Source organism: Euleptes europaea, chromosome 8, assembly GCF_029931775.1.
Source record: "Euleptes europaea isolate rEulEur1 chromosome 8, rEulEur1.hap1, whole genome shotgun sequence".
In the NCBI taxonomy this organism is placed as follows: Eukaryota; Metazoa; Chordata; class Lepidosauria; order Squamata; family Sphaerodactylidae; genus Euleptes; species Euleptes europaea.
Genome location: NC_079319.1, coordinates 54,077,826 through 54,094,580, shown reverse-complemented (window position 1 = coordinate 54,094,580; position 16,755 = coordinate 54,077,826). Strand labels below are relative to the sequence as shown.

Genomic DNA, 16,755 nt, shown 5'->3' with positions numbered 1-16,755 from the left:
GCACAGCTACAAAATGGCTGTCGTAGGAGGTGCAGTCAACTACTAATGGCTGCTGAAGCTTGCCTTCAGTCGCATAGTGAAGATCCTTGTGCTGTGGTGGAAGCTGCTGCCAAAGGAATGTTTTAAAAATCTGTACAGCCACCAATCAAAATTTTGCCCCGCCTACTTTCTAAAGACACTTGGCAGGTACCAGGTAAGGTGCCAAAATGGCCACCATTTTGGGGACCCCTGCCATAAAGTTTTATTGCTTTGGAATAACTGTTTATTTCTGTTGTATTCAGGAAGATACCAGTTTTTTTTTTAATTTGTCATTAGGTCCTTTCAGAAGAATAATGCCTTGAAAAAGCAGGCAATGGCTATCGTACATTGTCAGTCAGCAGGATGGCTACTGGATCACCTGTTCTTCATAAACAAGTCTGGCTACCAGTTGTGCCACTTCCATGAACACCCTCCCAGAGACTTTATTGATGCTCCTTCTGCTGCTGCTTCCTCAGATAAAGATCCTATTGTGGCTGCTACCCAAGTGACTTCAAATCCTTGCAGGAAAAAGTCTGTGTTTGAGCTTGAAGCTGCAGGGAAGAAATCAGGTGAAATGCCAAAGAAGACATACTTGTTCAGGGAAGAATTTTTTAATGTGTTTAAGCCCCACGTAGCTGCAGATTTTCAAAAGGAACTTCAGCAACTGAGCTCTGAGGCTGGACTAGAAGACAAAGGATCGGAACAGCAGGAAGGAGCTCAGAGTGTCACCTCGCATTCTGAAGCTGCTAAAAAGGTACAATACGGAGAGAGAGATGTTTCTGCCGAGTACCCTTTCAATAGAGCTGTGTTCAGAATTGTTATAGAAAGGGAAACACATCTCCCAGTAACTTATGAAACATGTTCTTATGGATTACTTCTGGAACTCGTTGGCTTTTATGTGCATCTGAAGTTTTCCTATGCTTTTAACCCTCTAGAGATGTGCTAGTAACCATTATACTGTATCACATTAGTACTGGGTCAGAATACAAAAAGCATTTCTTACCAGCTGATGTGCCACTGGACTCAGGACCAGACCTTCCACTGCCGCTATGGGAGATGCAGCTCTCAACAGCCCCACCCCTTGCTGATAGAGAGTCTGGCAGCCTCCTGGGTGATAACCCAGGGCCCTTACCTGGTACAGGCAGAGTAACCAGCTGGGGCCCAACATTGGACTGGATAGAGAAGATGGCGGCCTCCATAGCCTCAGGAAAAGCCAAGGTGGGGCAGAGTGGCCTGCACCCAGGCATACCTCAGCAGAAGCCAGGATTGGGATGGTGTGGCCTGCACCACGGCAAGCCAGGGTAAAAGCCGGGGCAGAGAAGCTTGCACCGGGGCGAGTGAGCCTAATAATAGCCCAGGCCTAGAGGCCTGGGTGAGCTAGGGAAAGGCAGGGATGGGGACTGAGGGCTTGACAGCTTTCCCACACAAGCCTTGGAATAACCAATAGAGCAAGGAGGACAGCTTGGGGAGAGCCACCCAGTGGTCCCTTGGGAGGGTCAGCAGAGGAGCAAATCACTGCCCTCCCTCAGAGAGAGGCCAGGTGTGCCCTGAGAAGGGGCGGAACTATTTGGACCTTTAAAGGCAGGTTCCTGGGAATGACCAAGGAGGAGAAGAGGACACAGTTCTGAAGTGGCAAGAGCTGCAGTCCTGGTGAAAGGAGAAGGAATAAGGTGGCACATCCCCCCTTCCCCATTCTGAGGCCTGTGGAGACTTGCCTGAGACACCTGGCAAGCCACCTGAGGGCAAGCCAGGGAGGCCAAAGAAGAAGAAGAGTTGGTTTTTATATGCCGACTTTCTCTACCACTTAAGGAAGACTCAAACCGTCTTACAATCACCTTCCCCTCCCCACAACAGACACCCTACGAGGTAGGTGGGACTGAGAGAGCTGACTAGCCCAAGGTCACCCAGCTGGATTCATGTGTAGGAGTGGGGAAACTAATCAGTTCTGCAGATTAGCCTCTGCCGCTCATGTGGAGGAGTGAGGAATCAAACCCAGTTCTCCAGATCAGACTCCACCACCCCAAACCACCGCTCTTAACTACACCACTACACAACTACACCACTACACCACTCTGGCTAGAGAGGGAGGAGCCTTACAAAGCTCATGCTTAGGGGCCTGGGGTTCCATTCTTCTGAAATAATTAATGTTCCTTCCATGCCATCTTAATAGTAATTGATACTACTCTTAAGTTCATTCTAGTATCCAGGTTCCTTGATGTCACCGAGTTGAGTGACGTAAACAGACGTTTGTCTGTTCTGAACGTATAGTTATTGAGTGACCCTGAATTACAGTATTATGAGATAATGAGAAGTTTTTAACCCTCTTTCCCCCCATATTGTTACATTTTTCCTTAAGGGTGTGACCCCTCTTTTCCCAGCAGTACTAGGTTCCCTGAGAATTTAAAAACCAGAACCTCGTATAACCATGGCAAGAATCATGGCTCTAGTCTAAGCGTGACCTGATAAATCTGGTAATGTGGTTTAGACTGAAGTGGCTACGGCCATGCCACAGAGCAGTGACCGCCATAAGAGTATGAAATAAGCTTGGTACAGGTAGGAGCAATGTCAGATGCACTCCTTTTGTTGATTATTGCTGGAGTGTGGGATCCATTTATGCGAAAACATCTCCCATGCTATTCAGATAACATACAAATCAGCCTTTGGTTGCCTCTTTTTGTTCTGATTCTTCAACAGTTTTTCCAAACCAGACAACTTGTATCTTTGTCAATATAAAGAACCATAGAAGTTGTCACATCATTTTGTTAATATTTTTAAATGGTGGCATTATTGACATCTGTGCATGTTGTCTACTGTAGAAACGAAAAAGAAGAAGCAGTGCCTTAAATCATGGTGAACGTGATGCTTTAGAATATCATTTCAAGGTAAGTCTGGAAAACTTGGTAGTCAGGAATTGTTTATTTGCTGAGGGACTTCAGATGTACCCTTCCATTCTTAGTTTAGAATTTGTTTGCAAATATGTCATGCCCATAAGTGCATTATGCAAAAAGATGCCCAGTTTATAAACGCACATTAAAGGCTGAATTTCAAAAATACTTTCCTGGCTACCTTTTTTTTTTTAAGCTACTGATCTCTGAAAGACCAAAAAATCTGGCTTCATATCTCCTTTACATCTTGGTGCATAAATTAAACTGGCATGTTTGGATTTTAGTTCCAGGACACTTACCATGCCATCCTAAGCACAATTACAGTGTCCTAAGTCTGTTGAAATCAGTGGTTTTAGAAGGATGTAGCTTTGTTTAGGATGGCACTGTAAATTATCTTATTGCCAACTGTTCTAGTTTAGTGGATTTGTCAATCAGTTTTGTTGTGTTTGCATAAAAAGGTGAAGTCATGTTAATTTCTGGAGCAAATACAAAGAAAGGGGAGGGGACAGGAAAAAAGGTGTTCCTGTGTATGAGTAAGAATCCCATGTCTGCAATTTGCAATAGTTTTAAAATAGACCAGAGGAAAGTTTTCAGGGGACTAGGGGACTACACAGGTATACTTAGAAGCGAGCCCCACTTTGTTAGACAATCCCAGGAAAGCTGTTTTGGACTGGTCAGACCTGATTTAGATATAGGCATGATTTAAGGAGCCTTCAGCATCTAGCTAGCTTTCCTATTTCAGATCATTAATCTCTTGGCAAGAGGTACACTTCAACATTTTTGATTAATTTTGGGTGTAATACGTAAGTCGTAATAATAAGTAGAGAAGCTTTGCTTCCATTTTTCCCCTTTTATTCCAACATAACTATTAGAATCTTTAACATTGACCACATTAAAAGAAAATAATACCTTCCGTTACTTCTGCATAGATAAAGGAGAGCAAGTATTTAAGTCCTTTGAGGTATCTAACCCAAAGATAAGCTGGTCACAAGCAAGGAGCCTCTGCTAGGAAGAAGCTAAAAGTCAGTTCAGACTTATGTGTGTGTATATATAAAATCTTCTAACAGTAGTTAGCTAACCCACTTGATATGGCTACGCATACTTGGCTAACTAATTAGAACTTCAGACACCATATAAAATTATCTATATTCATGTATTTTTGAAAAATATATAAAAATGTGAAAATTAAAATATAAAATTATATATATATGAAATATATATAAAATAAAATATAAAAATTATATATATACATATATAAAATTTTATATTTTATTTTATATATACGAATATTATATATATATGAATTAACATAGTTTGTATATATATTATACTTTAATAAATTATATATTTATATATATATAATTTATTAAAGTATAATATATATAAAAACTATGTTAATTCGTTCTTGCTACTCTTTATCATTATGGAGACTATAAAAAATAGGGATTACAAATTTCTCATGTGTATGGCTATCTATTGGACTCCAACTAATGCAGCCATCTTTGAACTATATTATCACTTCTGTATTTAGTTGGACATTCTTGCCATTCTTAGACAACTTCTCACACCTGGGCCTAGACATATATTGATATTAATTCTATTATGTCTAATATACTAAAGGCTATATTTTTCTGTTACTCCTTTGTTCTTTACCTTTCTCCAAGCCTGCTGTATTCTGGGTTGCTGGACTCCTTATTTGGCATGGCTCACTGTTTAGCTGAGAGACTAGCCCAGCTCTGATTCTGGCCTACATGAGCATCCTCCATGATCTTTTTCAGCAGAGACCAGCAATTAATACCTTATATTCCTGACCATATCTGTGACAAAACATTCTGATGATTTCAGAATCAATTATGTTAAACAAAGGATTCTTAACCTGTGGTCCATGGAACTCTAGGAGGTTCATGGATGGACTTCGGGGTCTGTAAACCAGATGCCAAAAAACAAACAAACATTTTTCTTTGTTTTCCTTCTTGTTTACTTGAAAATTGTTACTTTGTGAAAAAAAAATCTTTTAATGTCATATTATGTTACTAAAGTATTGTTTCACTCCAAGCAAGGGTAGGATGACATGGGATACTACTGTACCCAGTAAAGTAACATACAATAGCCATTGTTAACATGTTATGATGTTTTTCTGGGGAGGGGGTCGTCAGATTATCAAAGGGGTCAGTGGATCAAAACGATTAAGAACCACAGTATTAGACCATGACTAGACAAAAGAATCTCAGTTTTAATGAAGTATATTGAGATTCATGAGCAGTTACTGTTTTCCCTATGAAAACATCACAGCTAGCAATTGTTAGGATCTGTTTATAGCAGTCATCAAAACGTATGTGTCCCTTGTAAGGCAGCAAGAAGAGGCAGTGCTAGAGACAGATCCAGACCAGCTGCGAACTCTTCCCCCCCTCCATTACCTATCCGCACACCTCTCTTCTGACCTCTTGTTTTTCAGCATATGAATGTCACAGAAGGGCATTTTCATGCTTTGATTTTAAAATACCAAGAGAGTCTTATGCATAATGTATTCACTGTATTAAAGCCTTTGTCGCTCAGTGCAGATTACACAGTGTAAAACAGTGCATTCAAATGGCATGAGACGTAGGAGTAGGATTACAAAATCAGAAACCATGGGGGGAAGTATCAGAAATAATACTTCATAACCAATGCAGTAAGAGCAAGATATACATGCAATGGACTGTGGAACAGACTGTTCCCTTTATAAAAGCAGTCGCCTGAACCATTCCATTATACTGCAGCCTATGTTCTTTGTTGTAAAAATACCCTTCTGAGCAACTCTGTTTTTAAAAGTTTGCAGAATAATAGACCAGTTTCCCTGACATCTTCAGGCAGGCCATTCCACAAGGGGGAGCCATAACAGAGAATGCACATGTATGGGCAGCTGTCAATCTTACACATTTGCAGGGCAGCATCTTCAGAGGCCTTCGCTCAGATGGGCAAAACTGTCGCGAAAGAGCATAGCAGGTGAGCCAGCCCTGCATGTATGAGGGGCCAAAGCCAGGAAAGGCTTTGTAGGTGATAACCAGTACCTTGAATTCAAATTGATACGTCCACCAATGGAGTGATTGCAGAATGGGAGTAATATGCATACTCTGCTTAGCTTCTGTTTTGGGCTAGAATTTTAATTTATTTTTCCCTTGTATCTTTTGGTACTGCACAGATAAGCAACGTGATTTCCGAGGGTACCAGAAGTTTAGTCCAGGAGGGGCTCAAAAGTGGCTTTCTCCAGCCCAGTTCTGCAAAACCAGTCTGTTCCAGGACTCTTGATACAAGACACAGTGATTGTGGCTTGGCTGAATTATGTGAGATGGCAAAACAGTATTCATCTGTGAATGAAACAGAGCAAAGAACTGTATGCAAGATAAATGAAGAAGCCTCTGTGCCAGAACAGGTCCAGCTTTCCTGTGTTACAGAAAATGTCACAAATGATACAAAATTAATAACATTAATGGGACATAACTATTTATTTCCACCCCAAAGCAGTTTTCTTTTGTCTGATATTTCTTGTATGCAGCCCCTTTTGAATTGTAAGTACATTTCCTGTTAAAAGTACACATTTGGTTTTTTGTGATCCATCAATATATTGCCATATGGAATTTGTCCATCTTTTGAAAGTGGAGAGATATAGCGAGAGAGCCTGATTGCTGGAACAGTAGACTTTTCGCATTAGTGCTTGTTTTGTTATTAACTAATTTTTTATTGATTTCTGTGAGGTTTTTGTTCTTCCCTAGGCATATAAACCCTTCACTATGTTTCATGTGACATGTTTGAGAAATATAATAATGTCAGATTAATACATGATTAAGAGAGCATGGTTAGTTCCACTAATAATTGAGAAGAGTTTTATGGTACATTTGAAATTGACACATGGCCGATTGGTTTGAATTAATATGAAGTAGAGCCATTTTGGTGTAATCAAAAGTTTATCTTTTATCTTTCTTTGTGAGCAAAGTTGTCAGTGTGAACTTACTAAAGGTAAAAGTCCCCTGCTCAAGCACCGGGTCATTCCTGACCCATGGGGTGACATCACATCCCAACGTTTACTAGGCAGACTTTGTTTATGGGCTGGTTTCCAGTGCCTTCCCCAGTCATCTTCCCTTTACCCCCAGCAAGCAGGATACTCATTTTACCGACCTCGGAAGGATGGAAGGCTGAGTCAACCTTGAGCTGATTACCTGAAACCAACTTCCGTTGGGCTCAAACTCAGGTTGTAGCAGAGCCTGGACTGCAGTACTGCAGCTTACAACTCTGCGCCGCGGGGCTCTTAGCTTACTAGAGCAGCAAAAATAAAATTTTCATCATTGCTTTTAAAAGGAAGGATAGTGTTATGCTTCTGGCTGTCTGAAAAATCTGAAAGCCAGGTGCTTACATTTCAGTAGTCAATTGTATATCTTATTTGAAAGAAAGTATTTTTTATTTTTACTTTTTTAGATGATAAAAAATTTGGCGTAATTGTGATAGATCCACCATGGGAGAACAAATCTGTTAAAAGAAGTAATCGGTATGTTTACAAATTTTAAAATTTACACTTTCATGTTAAACAGCACATTTTCCTCCCCTTTTCTTTATTAATGCTATAGCTTTGTCTTAGATTCATGGAGATTGACTGTTAGTGGTTACACCAGTGCAATGAAGAGCTGTAGCTGTGTACACCAGCATATTTGCACCAATCATTGAGTCCATTATGCAGGCTCTGAGACAACTGTCAGACATCTTGATGGGTTTTTTTTAATGTTTCTTTTCTGATTGGAATTCTACGTGCTCTGATTATAAGAATTCTATTAAGCACAATTGCTATGTTAAAATGCATGGATCTCATTCTCCAGGGGATTGCCCCAATTTTGTATTGGCAAAAATTCAATTAGAATCGCTTTCATATTTCATATTAAAGTTTTATAATGATCTGGAGAATCTGGTCCTACAGCTTTCTAAGGTAAAGTATTAGCTACGGTGGGACTTGGGGAGGGGTATAGGAAGGATATTGCAGAATGTTCTTAAACAGTGGGCTGTGTTGAGACTACTGTTGTAGCACTTAAATAAATGGCCACTTCGTAAATCCAAATATTAATTTATGAACAATTTGATTCTCAAAGCGCTCTGCTGTTTCAAGGTTAATCAAAATAAAAAGAGGTCTGTGCCTGTGGAGCACATTGATCATTTAAAGCTGCTCAGGTAGGCTCCTAATTAATTTTCATTTAAAAGAAGATGCCAGGCAGGAAAAACTAGTCCCTGAGTCAGGTGTGTACATTCCTTTAAGAAGAAGAGTTGGTTTTTATATGCTGACTTTCTCTACCACTTAAGGAAGAATCAAACTTAAAATCACCTTCCCCTCCCCACAACAGACACCCTGTGAGGTAGGTGGGGCTGAGAGAATATGACTAGCCCAAGATCACCCAGCTGGCTTCTTATGTAGGAGTGGGGAAACAAATTCAGTTCACCAGATTAGGGTTCGCTGCTCATTTGGAGGAATGGGGAATCAAACTCTTTCCTCCAGATCAAAGTCCGTCATTCTTAACCACTACACCATGCTGGCTCTTAGTAAGGGATGTGTTGAAACAAGCTGAAGCAGCCTCATTCCAACATCTAGTGATGGGTGTTGCGTCCACAGAAGAGGGAGAAGGAGGCTCTTCTACTTCTCCCTCATTGTGGTGGCTCCCCATTCCATGGTGCATTTTATTAGCAAGACAGATTGTTGGAGTGGATTTCTGTGACAAACAGCAGATTGTTTGGGGAAAGATTTGTTCCGCTAACTCATTTCTCAGGCTTTCCCAATCAGGTGCTATATCTTTTTGCAAACTACTGTATATGTGTAATCTGTTGTAAATATGTATTTCTAACAGATTGGACTAGCACCTGTGTGTCTTAGTTAATACCCTATTTATTAAGTGAAAGTGATCTGGCAGTAGCAAACTTTATTTCAGTCCTTATATCCCTTAAACCATAGATTTAGAATTATGCTGCTCAAGATTTATGAATCAAGGAGCTTCTAAGGGAGAAAGGAAAGGTAAATGTGTATTGTGTGTGTTAAGTGCCGTCAAGTCGCTTCCGACTCATGGCGACCCTATTATTACTGCTAATTTAATCACTTGTTGAATGGCTGCTTTACAGCACCTCTTAGCATTCACAGCTGTGATTTGGTTTGGCCTTTGGAGAGAAGTGTTTCCGTCAGTATTTACCAAACACCGTTTGCAGCAGTTTGTACATAAAGTGGACAATCTCCGTTGAGTTGCAGACTGACACAGTAACCAAGTGCGAGAGTGGCTATGCTTGGCCCTCCTTCTGACGCTGTTCTTTCCAGGTTCATGAAGAATGGTGCTGGCTTTGCTCTCTCCGCACGACGGCAGCAATGGCTGGGAAGAAAGGCTGCAGCATGGGAAAGGGAGGGGGGAAGGGCTCACCTTCTGGCTCTCTCGCCCTCCTCTGCAGCTGCTGCTGTCTCTGTCGCTAGGAAGGAAAATAATTAGGGGTGCAGCTGGCTTTCCAAACTTAGCCTTGGCCTTCATTTGTGAGCTGTCAGTGGAAAGCGCTTAAACTGGCCTTTTCCCACTCTTTTGACATAAGGTCAAAGCCCACAAAAAATAAATGCAGGAAGTTCCTGATTCACTGAAATCAGGGAAGCTATGGGCACTTTCACACATGCTGTATAATGCACTTCCAATCCACTTTCAGTGCACTGCAACAATTGTTTGCAAGTGGATTTTGCTGTTTCACACATCAGTAGTTTGCATCTACTGAATTTGTGGGCAAAATGGTACACCCGGACATAAAGCATTGCTATCCTCACAGCTGATAAAAGCAACAGAATGGCATTTATTTGCCTTCACTCACTATAAATTGAGCCTAGATTACAAGGTTTAGATGGCTATACAGGGCGAGTGACGTTACAAATATTCTGGATTGTAAAAAAAAAATTTCAACGTAGTATAATTTTTAGATCCTTCCAAAGTTCATTTTCTTTGTATAAATGTCTTTGGAAACGGGAGACTGTTTCTGTTAACACTGCTGCCCTCCTAGATCAGAATGTAAGGAAAAGGGGACCCATCTTTAATGCTGACAGATTTCACCACTGGATGTCACTCTTGCCTAAGAGTTTAATTTGTATAAATGTCGGTGCTAGAAAAAAGTTTGTGGAAGGTTGTCAGAATAAATGCAGAAGTCTATTCGCCGCTGTTCTCTTTTCTAGCTCTGGGCCTGTTCAAACATTCTGCATATATCCGATGTAGGTATAGCTACTTGCCACCATGGCAAATCAAGCAACTTCCTGTGCCAGCCCTGGCAGCCCCAGAGTGCCTTGTGGTCACATGGGTGACTAACAGACAGAAGCATCTCCGTTTTGTAAAGGATGAACTTTATCCCCATTGGGCGGTGCATGGAGTGGTAGAGTGGTACTGGGTGAAGGTAAGTTACTGACCTTTTTTTCTTCCCTCTTCTTCATCAGTGCATTTTTTAAAATGGTTCCCAAGGGTTTAGCATTTAAAAGACATGGATGGTGAATTTTTTTTTTTGGTATTCTCTTCCAAGGATGTTGTAATATATCCTTATTTCACTTATACCATCACAACATGTGTGTAGGCTAGACTAATGATGAAATGTTGTTAGGATTAATTACTAGAAACTTGATTTGCGCTCCCAGAATTGATTTCAATTTTCTTTGCATCAGATTACAAGGTCTGGAGAGTTTGTGTTTCCATTGGACTCTTCTCACAAGAAGCCTTACGAAATTCTCGTATTGGGCAGACTCCAAGGAAGTACAGATATGCCATTAAGGTACAAGCATGGAGTCCATTGATCTCTATGTTTTATTAATGTGCGCATTGTTATATGGCATTCATCAGGAATGCTCAGCTGAAATTGCAAGCAAGTTTCAAGAAGTAGGCAACAACCTTTTCTAACAACATCTTTTCACAATGCTTACTGGAGTACAATTTATACTCTATGAACTGCTTGCTTTAAGAAAGAGAGAGCATGCTCCAATTCTCCTTTAAACCCACTTTGTCCTCTTATGTTAGTGGCCAACATGCTTCTGGTTTTGTATGGTGCTGCAAAATTCAGTTTTCAAAGGTGTGGCATGGCTAACTATTACTAAGTGGGTGTGTAGGAAGTCATTGCAGAGCCAAGTTCATCCTATTTCCCTTCCTCTAGCAAAATTTAATCAGTTTGTATGGAGGCAGGGGCTTGAATTCAAGGAGCTACTTATGCTCAGACAAGCCCAATAGCCTTTTCCCACTCACCCACCCACCCCCCCTTTTTTTTTTTGCTCTGAACAGCAGGCTCACAGGCAGTGTCACAGGCTGCTTCTGAAACTCTGGTATATTATTTGAGCAGCTTTGGGGAGGGGGCTGCTGTGTGTGTGTGTAAAGCCCCTTGGGCCTTCTAGAAGCAGCTTCATCTGCCACTGAAGAAGCTGAGAACTGGTGGCTTACTGAAGGTGCATGCCCTCCTGTATTACTGGAGGAAGCTGTTAGCATAGGCATAGGTTCGTAACAGCAGAACAAGCAATCTTTTGATGGTGAAGTGTAAGCCCATTAACTATGATACCTACCTCGATCTTCCCTGCACCATGTCATGTTAGCACTTCAGGGCTATTAGTTGCTGCTGCATGACAAATTTTTGTTACCGCTGAATTAAATATAGGCTTGTTCGTTAAGGACAAATATTCTGCAGGTGAAACTGAGATATTGATTGAGCTGTGTTTGTGTTTATCTTCTCCCTGTAGTCTTATTTCTTCATTGACTTTGTTTTCATAGAAGTTTAAGCGGATTTATGAGATGCGCTGTATCTTTCAAGAAATCAAATACACTCAACATTTAGATATTTAGTTCCCTGCAGCTTACTGTACTATATGAGAGAACTTGCTGTTATTATTCCATTTGAGAAAAATTGATCTTTATGAAGGCATTTCAGTTTCTTATTTGAGAGTCTCTCTTTCATTTTGATTTATATAACAGAATATCGGAAGATGAAGCACTTCCAATTCCAGACCATAAATTAATTGTGAGTGTGCCTTGTACTCTTCATTCACATAAGCCTCCTCTTACAGGTATGATCTCAAAACAGCTTTGTAAAACTCAATATGTGTTAAGTTGGTGGTTTTTAAATACTTGTACTGCTACTTTGAAGGCTGAATGCTTTTGTTTGTGTGGGATTTTAAAATTTTCAAGCATTGGTAAGTTACAGGGATAAGAACTTGCTGAAGATCTTCAGCGTTTTAATTAGGTGCCTAGGTGTGGATTTCACTCACCGCATTTCAGGTTGGACCTGCCAGAAATGCAATGTGGCTCTCTGTTTATGCTGTGCAACAGTCATAGCTAATTTCAAGGTGAGTTTGACACTGAAGAGATAATTGGCAGATTATATTAGTTCACCATGTTTCCTCTGAAGTTAACTTGGAATGTTCCAGCTAGATCACGATGTAGGTATGCATACTGTTGGCGTTTACAGAAGTTCAGGCACATTTTATTTGGATATAAGATTCTTTTGGTGTGATTCAGGATGCTGCTTCCAGCCTTAAATGTTGGTTAACTTGGAACTCTTGTGACTGTTCTGAAAAAAACAGCAGTTGAGTTAATCATCTCAACTATGTCAGGCAAGTACTTGAATGAAGGAAGTTGAGCTTTTGGGGTTGTTAGGCTGACTGCAGTTGAATGAATCATCTTTGTCAGGCAAGTTCGATTGAATGAAGGAAGGAAGCTGAACTTTCAGGGTTCTTAGGCTGACTGCAAGGTCGGTGGGAGAGAGGAGTGACTCTTTGTAGGCGGGATGTTTGGAGTGAAACAAGGGAGGGAGAATCTCTTCCTACCTCTCTCAATCAGTGGAAGTGTTGTGGATAGAGCTTGTAGATTGATCATTGTAACTTGTAAAAATGTCCATTATAGTTGTACTTCTAAATATTTCTTAATAATTTTTTTATTTTTCAGACATGTAAACAAAACATACAAACATACACATCAAAGAAAACATACACATCAAACAAAATATACACATCAAACAAAACACACATCAGGTGCTTACATTATACTGGAACTTACTCTATAGTTTCAATTAGATTATTTATATGTGTGTGCGTGCACGTGTGCATGCCCTGACCTGGATAGCCCAGGCTAGCCTGATCTCGTTGGATCTCAAAAGCTAAGCTTGGTTGGCCCTGGCATGTATTTGGATGGGAGACCTCTAAGAATTACCAGGGTCATGATGCGGAGGCAGGCAATGGTAAACCACCTCTGTTAGTCTCTTACCTTGAAAAACCCCACCAGGGGTCACCATAACTGTGACTTGACTTATATAAAAGCATACGTCACCTTCTTTGAGTATGCACCTGTGTAGAGTGCACTTATGCAAATGTATGCTACCCTGTTATTGCTTGCAAATGCTGTGAAATTTGCTATATTTACTAGCTACTAGTGGTGGATTCTGCAAAGAAGAGGGACAGTGTTTGACCTTAGCACAGAAGCTGAGGTTGCATTGGGCAGGTATTGTTGAATAGCGGTAGTACCTGGCACAGGTTTATGATGTTATCCCATCTTGATGCTGCTGACCATTGAACAGCTGCATGCTTGGTTGGTGGAGTCATGGAGAGCTCCTTCTGTCCTCGGTTGCTGCCCAACAGCATAGCCAAATTAGGAAGGAAAGTCAGGTTCCCAGCTAATTCCACTGTTGAATAGTTTGTTAGGGCCTGTTTGCAGAATGGCAGCCAGACTATAAAAGGAAAAATCCTTTTGAGGATCGAAAGAAAAGACGATAGGAAACAGCTGTGTTTGTTTTTGTGGATTCTAACCTCATTAAGACTTAGCAAATGCAAACAGTAAATTGGCAACATTTTAAAACAGAAAAATTATTTTGGGTGTAAAGCAGAATATGAAAAGTAGTATGTAAATGGATAGCATATAGAGGTCAGTGTCCATTGTGGCCATATGAAATGTTTTTTTGCAGGGGAAATGTCAATTATGCTTATTAAGTACTAAATAAACCATAACTAGGTATAAAAGATAGCAATCGTTGTGGATGCTCCTGGAAAATAGTAACTTTATGTTCTGCAGCGTCTAATCCTATCCTCATCACTGTTCAAAATATCATACTCCCCCTAAGTAAATAAAAGATATGTATAGAATTTAAAAAAGGAATTGGCAAAATAAATCCAACAAAAAATCAGTGTTAAAGAGCGCCTCCTGTCCATACAAATGCCAAATGATCCTATGGACTTATGATGCAATTTAATGAGTGGCAGAAGATCTGCAATTGGGATCTCTCCTGCTTTTTCCCCATTTATACCCTACTGTTCTCCATTTTATCCTCACAAACACCCCTTTGAAGTAGGCCCAAGGTCACCCAGCAAGCTTCCATGGCAGAGTTGGGATTTGAACCTGGGTTTGCCAGATCCTAGTCTGACACTTTAACCACTACACAACACTGTCTCTTTGCCATTGAAACTAGCCATGGGAATGAAACAGATTACAGCCATGGCTTTGAGGCACAGAGTTTACACTTTCCCTGTGCTGTTTTTTTGTGACCTTTTCCCTCAGCTGGTATTTGCCCTGTGTAGGAGAAATATAGGGATACTTGACTGACATCTGCCCTTCAGGGAAAAACATGTTTTTGTTCATTTCTTCCACTCAGGGTGAATAGCAGCTGGGGGGCGGGGGCGGGGCTGGTTTTATAGTGGTGGAAATAGGACTGCAACCAGGATTCACATACACAACCATGCCATGGTCCTCATCTATTTCTGTTGCCTGTTCCCTTCCCTTAAAACAAAAAACAGGGAATTCTGATCACTATTGTGTTGTGTCTACTCTGACACAGCATAACATTGGGATACATGGCTCTTTAGGTTTAAAAGGAGGCATGCTATTTGAAGTACAAATTGAAAGGAATAGTTTTATTGTGCTTAAAGGAAAACACTGAATTTCGCTAACAAGGAGCATAAAAGCCAGAAAGTAGGCAAAACTTGACAGAGCCAGTAAGAATTAGCATGTATTTGGGGAGGGAACCACCTGGAAACGTTTGCAGTCATACATTTTGTTTGGCTAGAAAAACAAGTCTGATTCAGGCATACTGTAGCTCTCATGATTTATCTTTTCTTTTGGAACAAGTAGAGATTTGCCACCGAGACAGAAGTTTGGGTAGAAGAAAGCCATCTGAAGGGTCGCTTTGGCAATACAGATGAATTCAGGGAACTGAACTTCAGACTGAAGTGTTTTGGTGTGTTTTAATATTAAAGCTTTGTCATTTGCTGAAAAATGTGTAACAGCAAAAAAACAAGTTCTCTAGATTTGCCAGTAGAGGGAAGTGGTCCCAAATGCCTCACACATTTTGGACAATATGAAAAAGAGCTGTAAATTGGAACAAAACATAGGAAATCCTGGTAGCCCACATATATCAATGTTTTGTTTAAGGAACATAGACGCTGGCATACTAGTATTTATTGGTACTGTCTAGCACTTTTTGTGTGTGTCACAGTTGCAGAGTACTGATGTAGCCATTTAATGACTGATTAGAACCATTTATTTTTCTGAAAGAAGTGGAGTTTGCAAATTAAAGTAGGCCATCAAAAAGACACATTTTCTTTCCTGCAGTACATTAACCATGAAATCATTATTTCAGGAGTTTCTAATAATACATGTTCTTTGTTTAATGCTGGAAGTATTTATGTCTACGTTTGGATGTATTTTTAAACTGTTTTATGCAAATACAGAAAATGAAATGATACGCTGTTCAGATTAAAGCAGGGGTTTCTCCCTCTTCTGGTTCTACTTCTAGACTCCAGAGAAACAAAACAGAAATTCAGCAAGTAAGTCAATCCCATGAGAGGCTGTTCTGCACTTTTGTGACTACACTGACTTTGAGGCCTGACTGCACCCAGAGGACTAGCCGATATAGTTGGAGAACTCTGCTGATTTTCATTATCCTACTCATGGCTTTGTGAGGTGGCTTGTCTTGGTGAGAAGTAGGCTTATTGATGACCTAGTCTTTTCACAGAGCTGTGGAAATGGCTTAGGCATGCTGGCATTTGCTTGGCCCTTACTCTCTAAGCTACTTTTGACTCAGCCGCTGTGGCATACCATCAGGTGACTTAAACTGAAGCAGCCATACAGTACTATGGGTGGGAAGTTTGGAGCAGAATGCTTCCTGTCCCATCTCCCACCTCACAATACTTTTTAAAGAGATGCTGTCTCCGTTCCCGACTTTGGGTTGACTTAGGCTCTGCCTGGGGAGTTGAGTATGAGTCCTGGTCTCTCAACTCTAAAAACTTGTATTCCATTTGTTGGACCGCAGTGCCTGTTTGTTAAAGGAAAAAACACACACAAAAAACTGGGGGTCCAATCTGTCACATGCTGCTGTTGTGAAAATTCTACAGGCATTGGTTCAATTCAGGGTGCTAGGTGTAACCCTACAAAGCCCTTCACAACCTGGGACCCCCATATTTAAAAGACCATCCTTCCCTATGTGTCCCTATGCACCAGCTATGATCTTCAGTTTGCCAACCTCTGGGTTTTCCCGCACTAAAGGTAGCACACCTGTCATCGACTACAGCCCATGCTTTCTCTTTGGTTGCTCTTGCTTTATGGATTGGGCTTCCCAAGGAGATGGGAGGGGAAACACCTTTTTAAAATTTCAGGAGTTTCTGTAAGGCTGTTTTATTTGCCAGAGCTTTTAATAGGGTGAATTAGGGTTTTATTATTATTTGGATATTTTTATTATGTATTTTAAGCCACCTGAGCTATGGAAAAAGCAAGGTATAAATGTTTTTATAAATAAGTGGAGTTTGCAGGACTTGAACTATTTCTTTATGAATAGATTTTGAAGAAGAGTTGGTTTTTATATGCCGACTTTCTCT

At 40.6% G+C, this 16,755-nt stretch overlaps 1 protein-coding gene across 1 annotated transcript; it reads left to right on the top strand.

Annotated features, from left to right (window-relative positions):
• The first annotated feature begins 347 nt into the window (after nt 1-347).
• Nucleotides 348-16,548, top strand: METTL4 (methyltransferase 4, N6-adenosine). The gene is made up of 8 exons (XM_056854517.1): nt 348-772; nt 2,835-2,900; nt 6,085-6,451; nt 7,356-7,425; nt 10,148-10,322; nt 10,585-10,691; nt 11,873-11,964; nt 16,427-16,548. The coding sequence occupies exons 1-8, from the start codon at nt 353-355 to the stop codon at nt 16,546-16,548; spliced, it is 1,419 nt and encodes a 472-aa protein (XP_056710495.1). The 5' UTR covers nt 348-352.
• The last annotated feature ends 207 nt before the right edge of the window (nt 16,549-16,755 follow it).

Bases quoted from the DNA above. Each gene is read 5' to 3' on its own strand.
- METTL4 (XM_056854517.1), top strand. From the start codon at position 353: ATGGCTATCGTACATTGTCAGTCAGCAGGATGGCTACTGGATCACCTG. The intron at 6,452-7,355 runs GTAAGTACATTT...TTACTTTTTTAG, and splicing joins TATGCAGCCCCTTTTGAATT to ATGATAAAAAATTTGGCGTA. The intron at 7,426-10,147 runs GTATGTTTACAA...TATCCGATGTAG, and splicing joins TCTGTTAAAAGAAGTAATCG to GTATAGCTACTTGCCACCAT.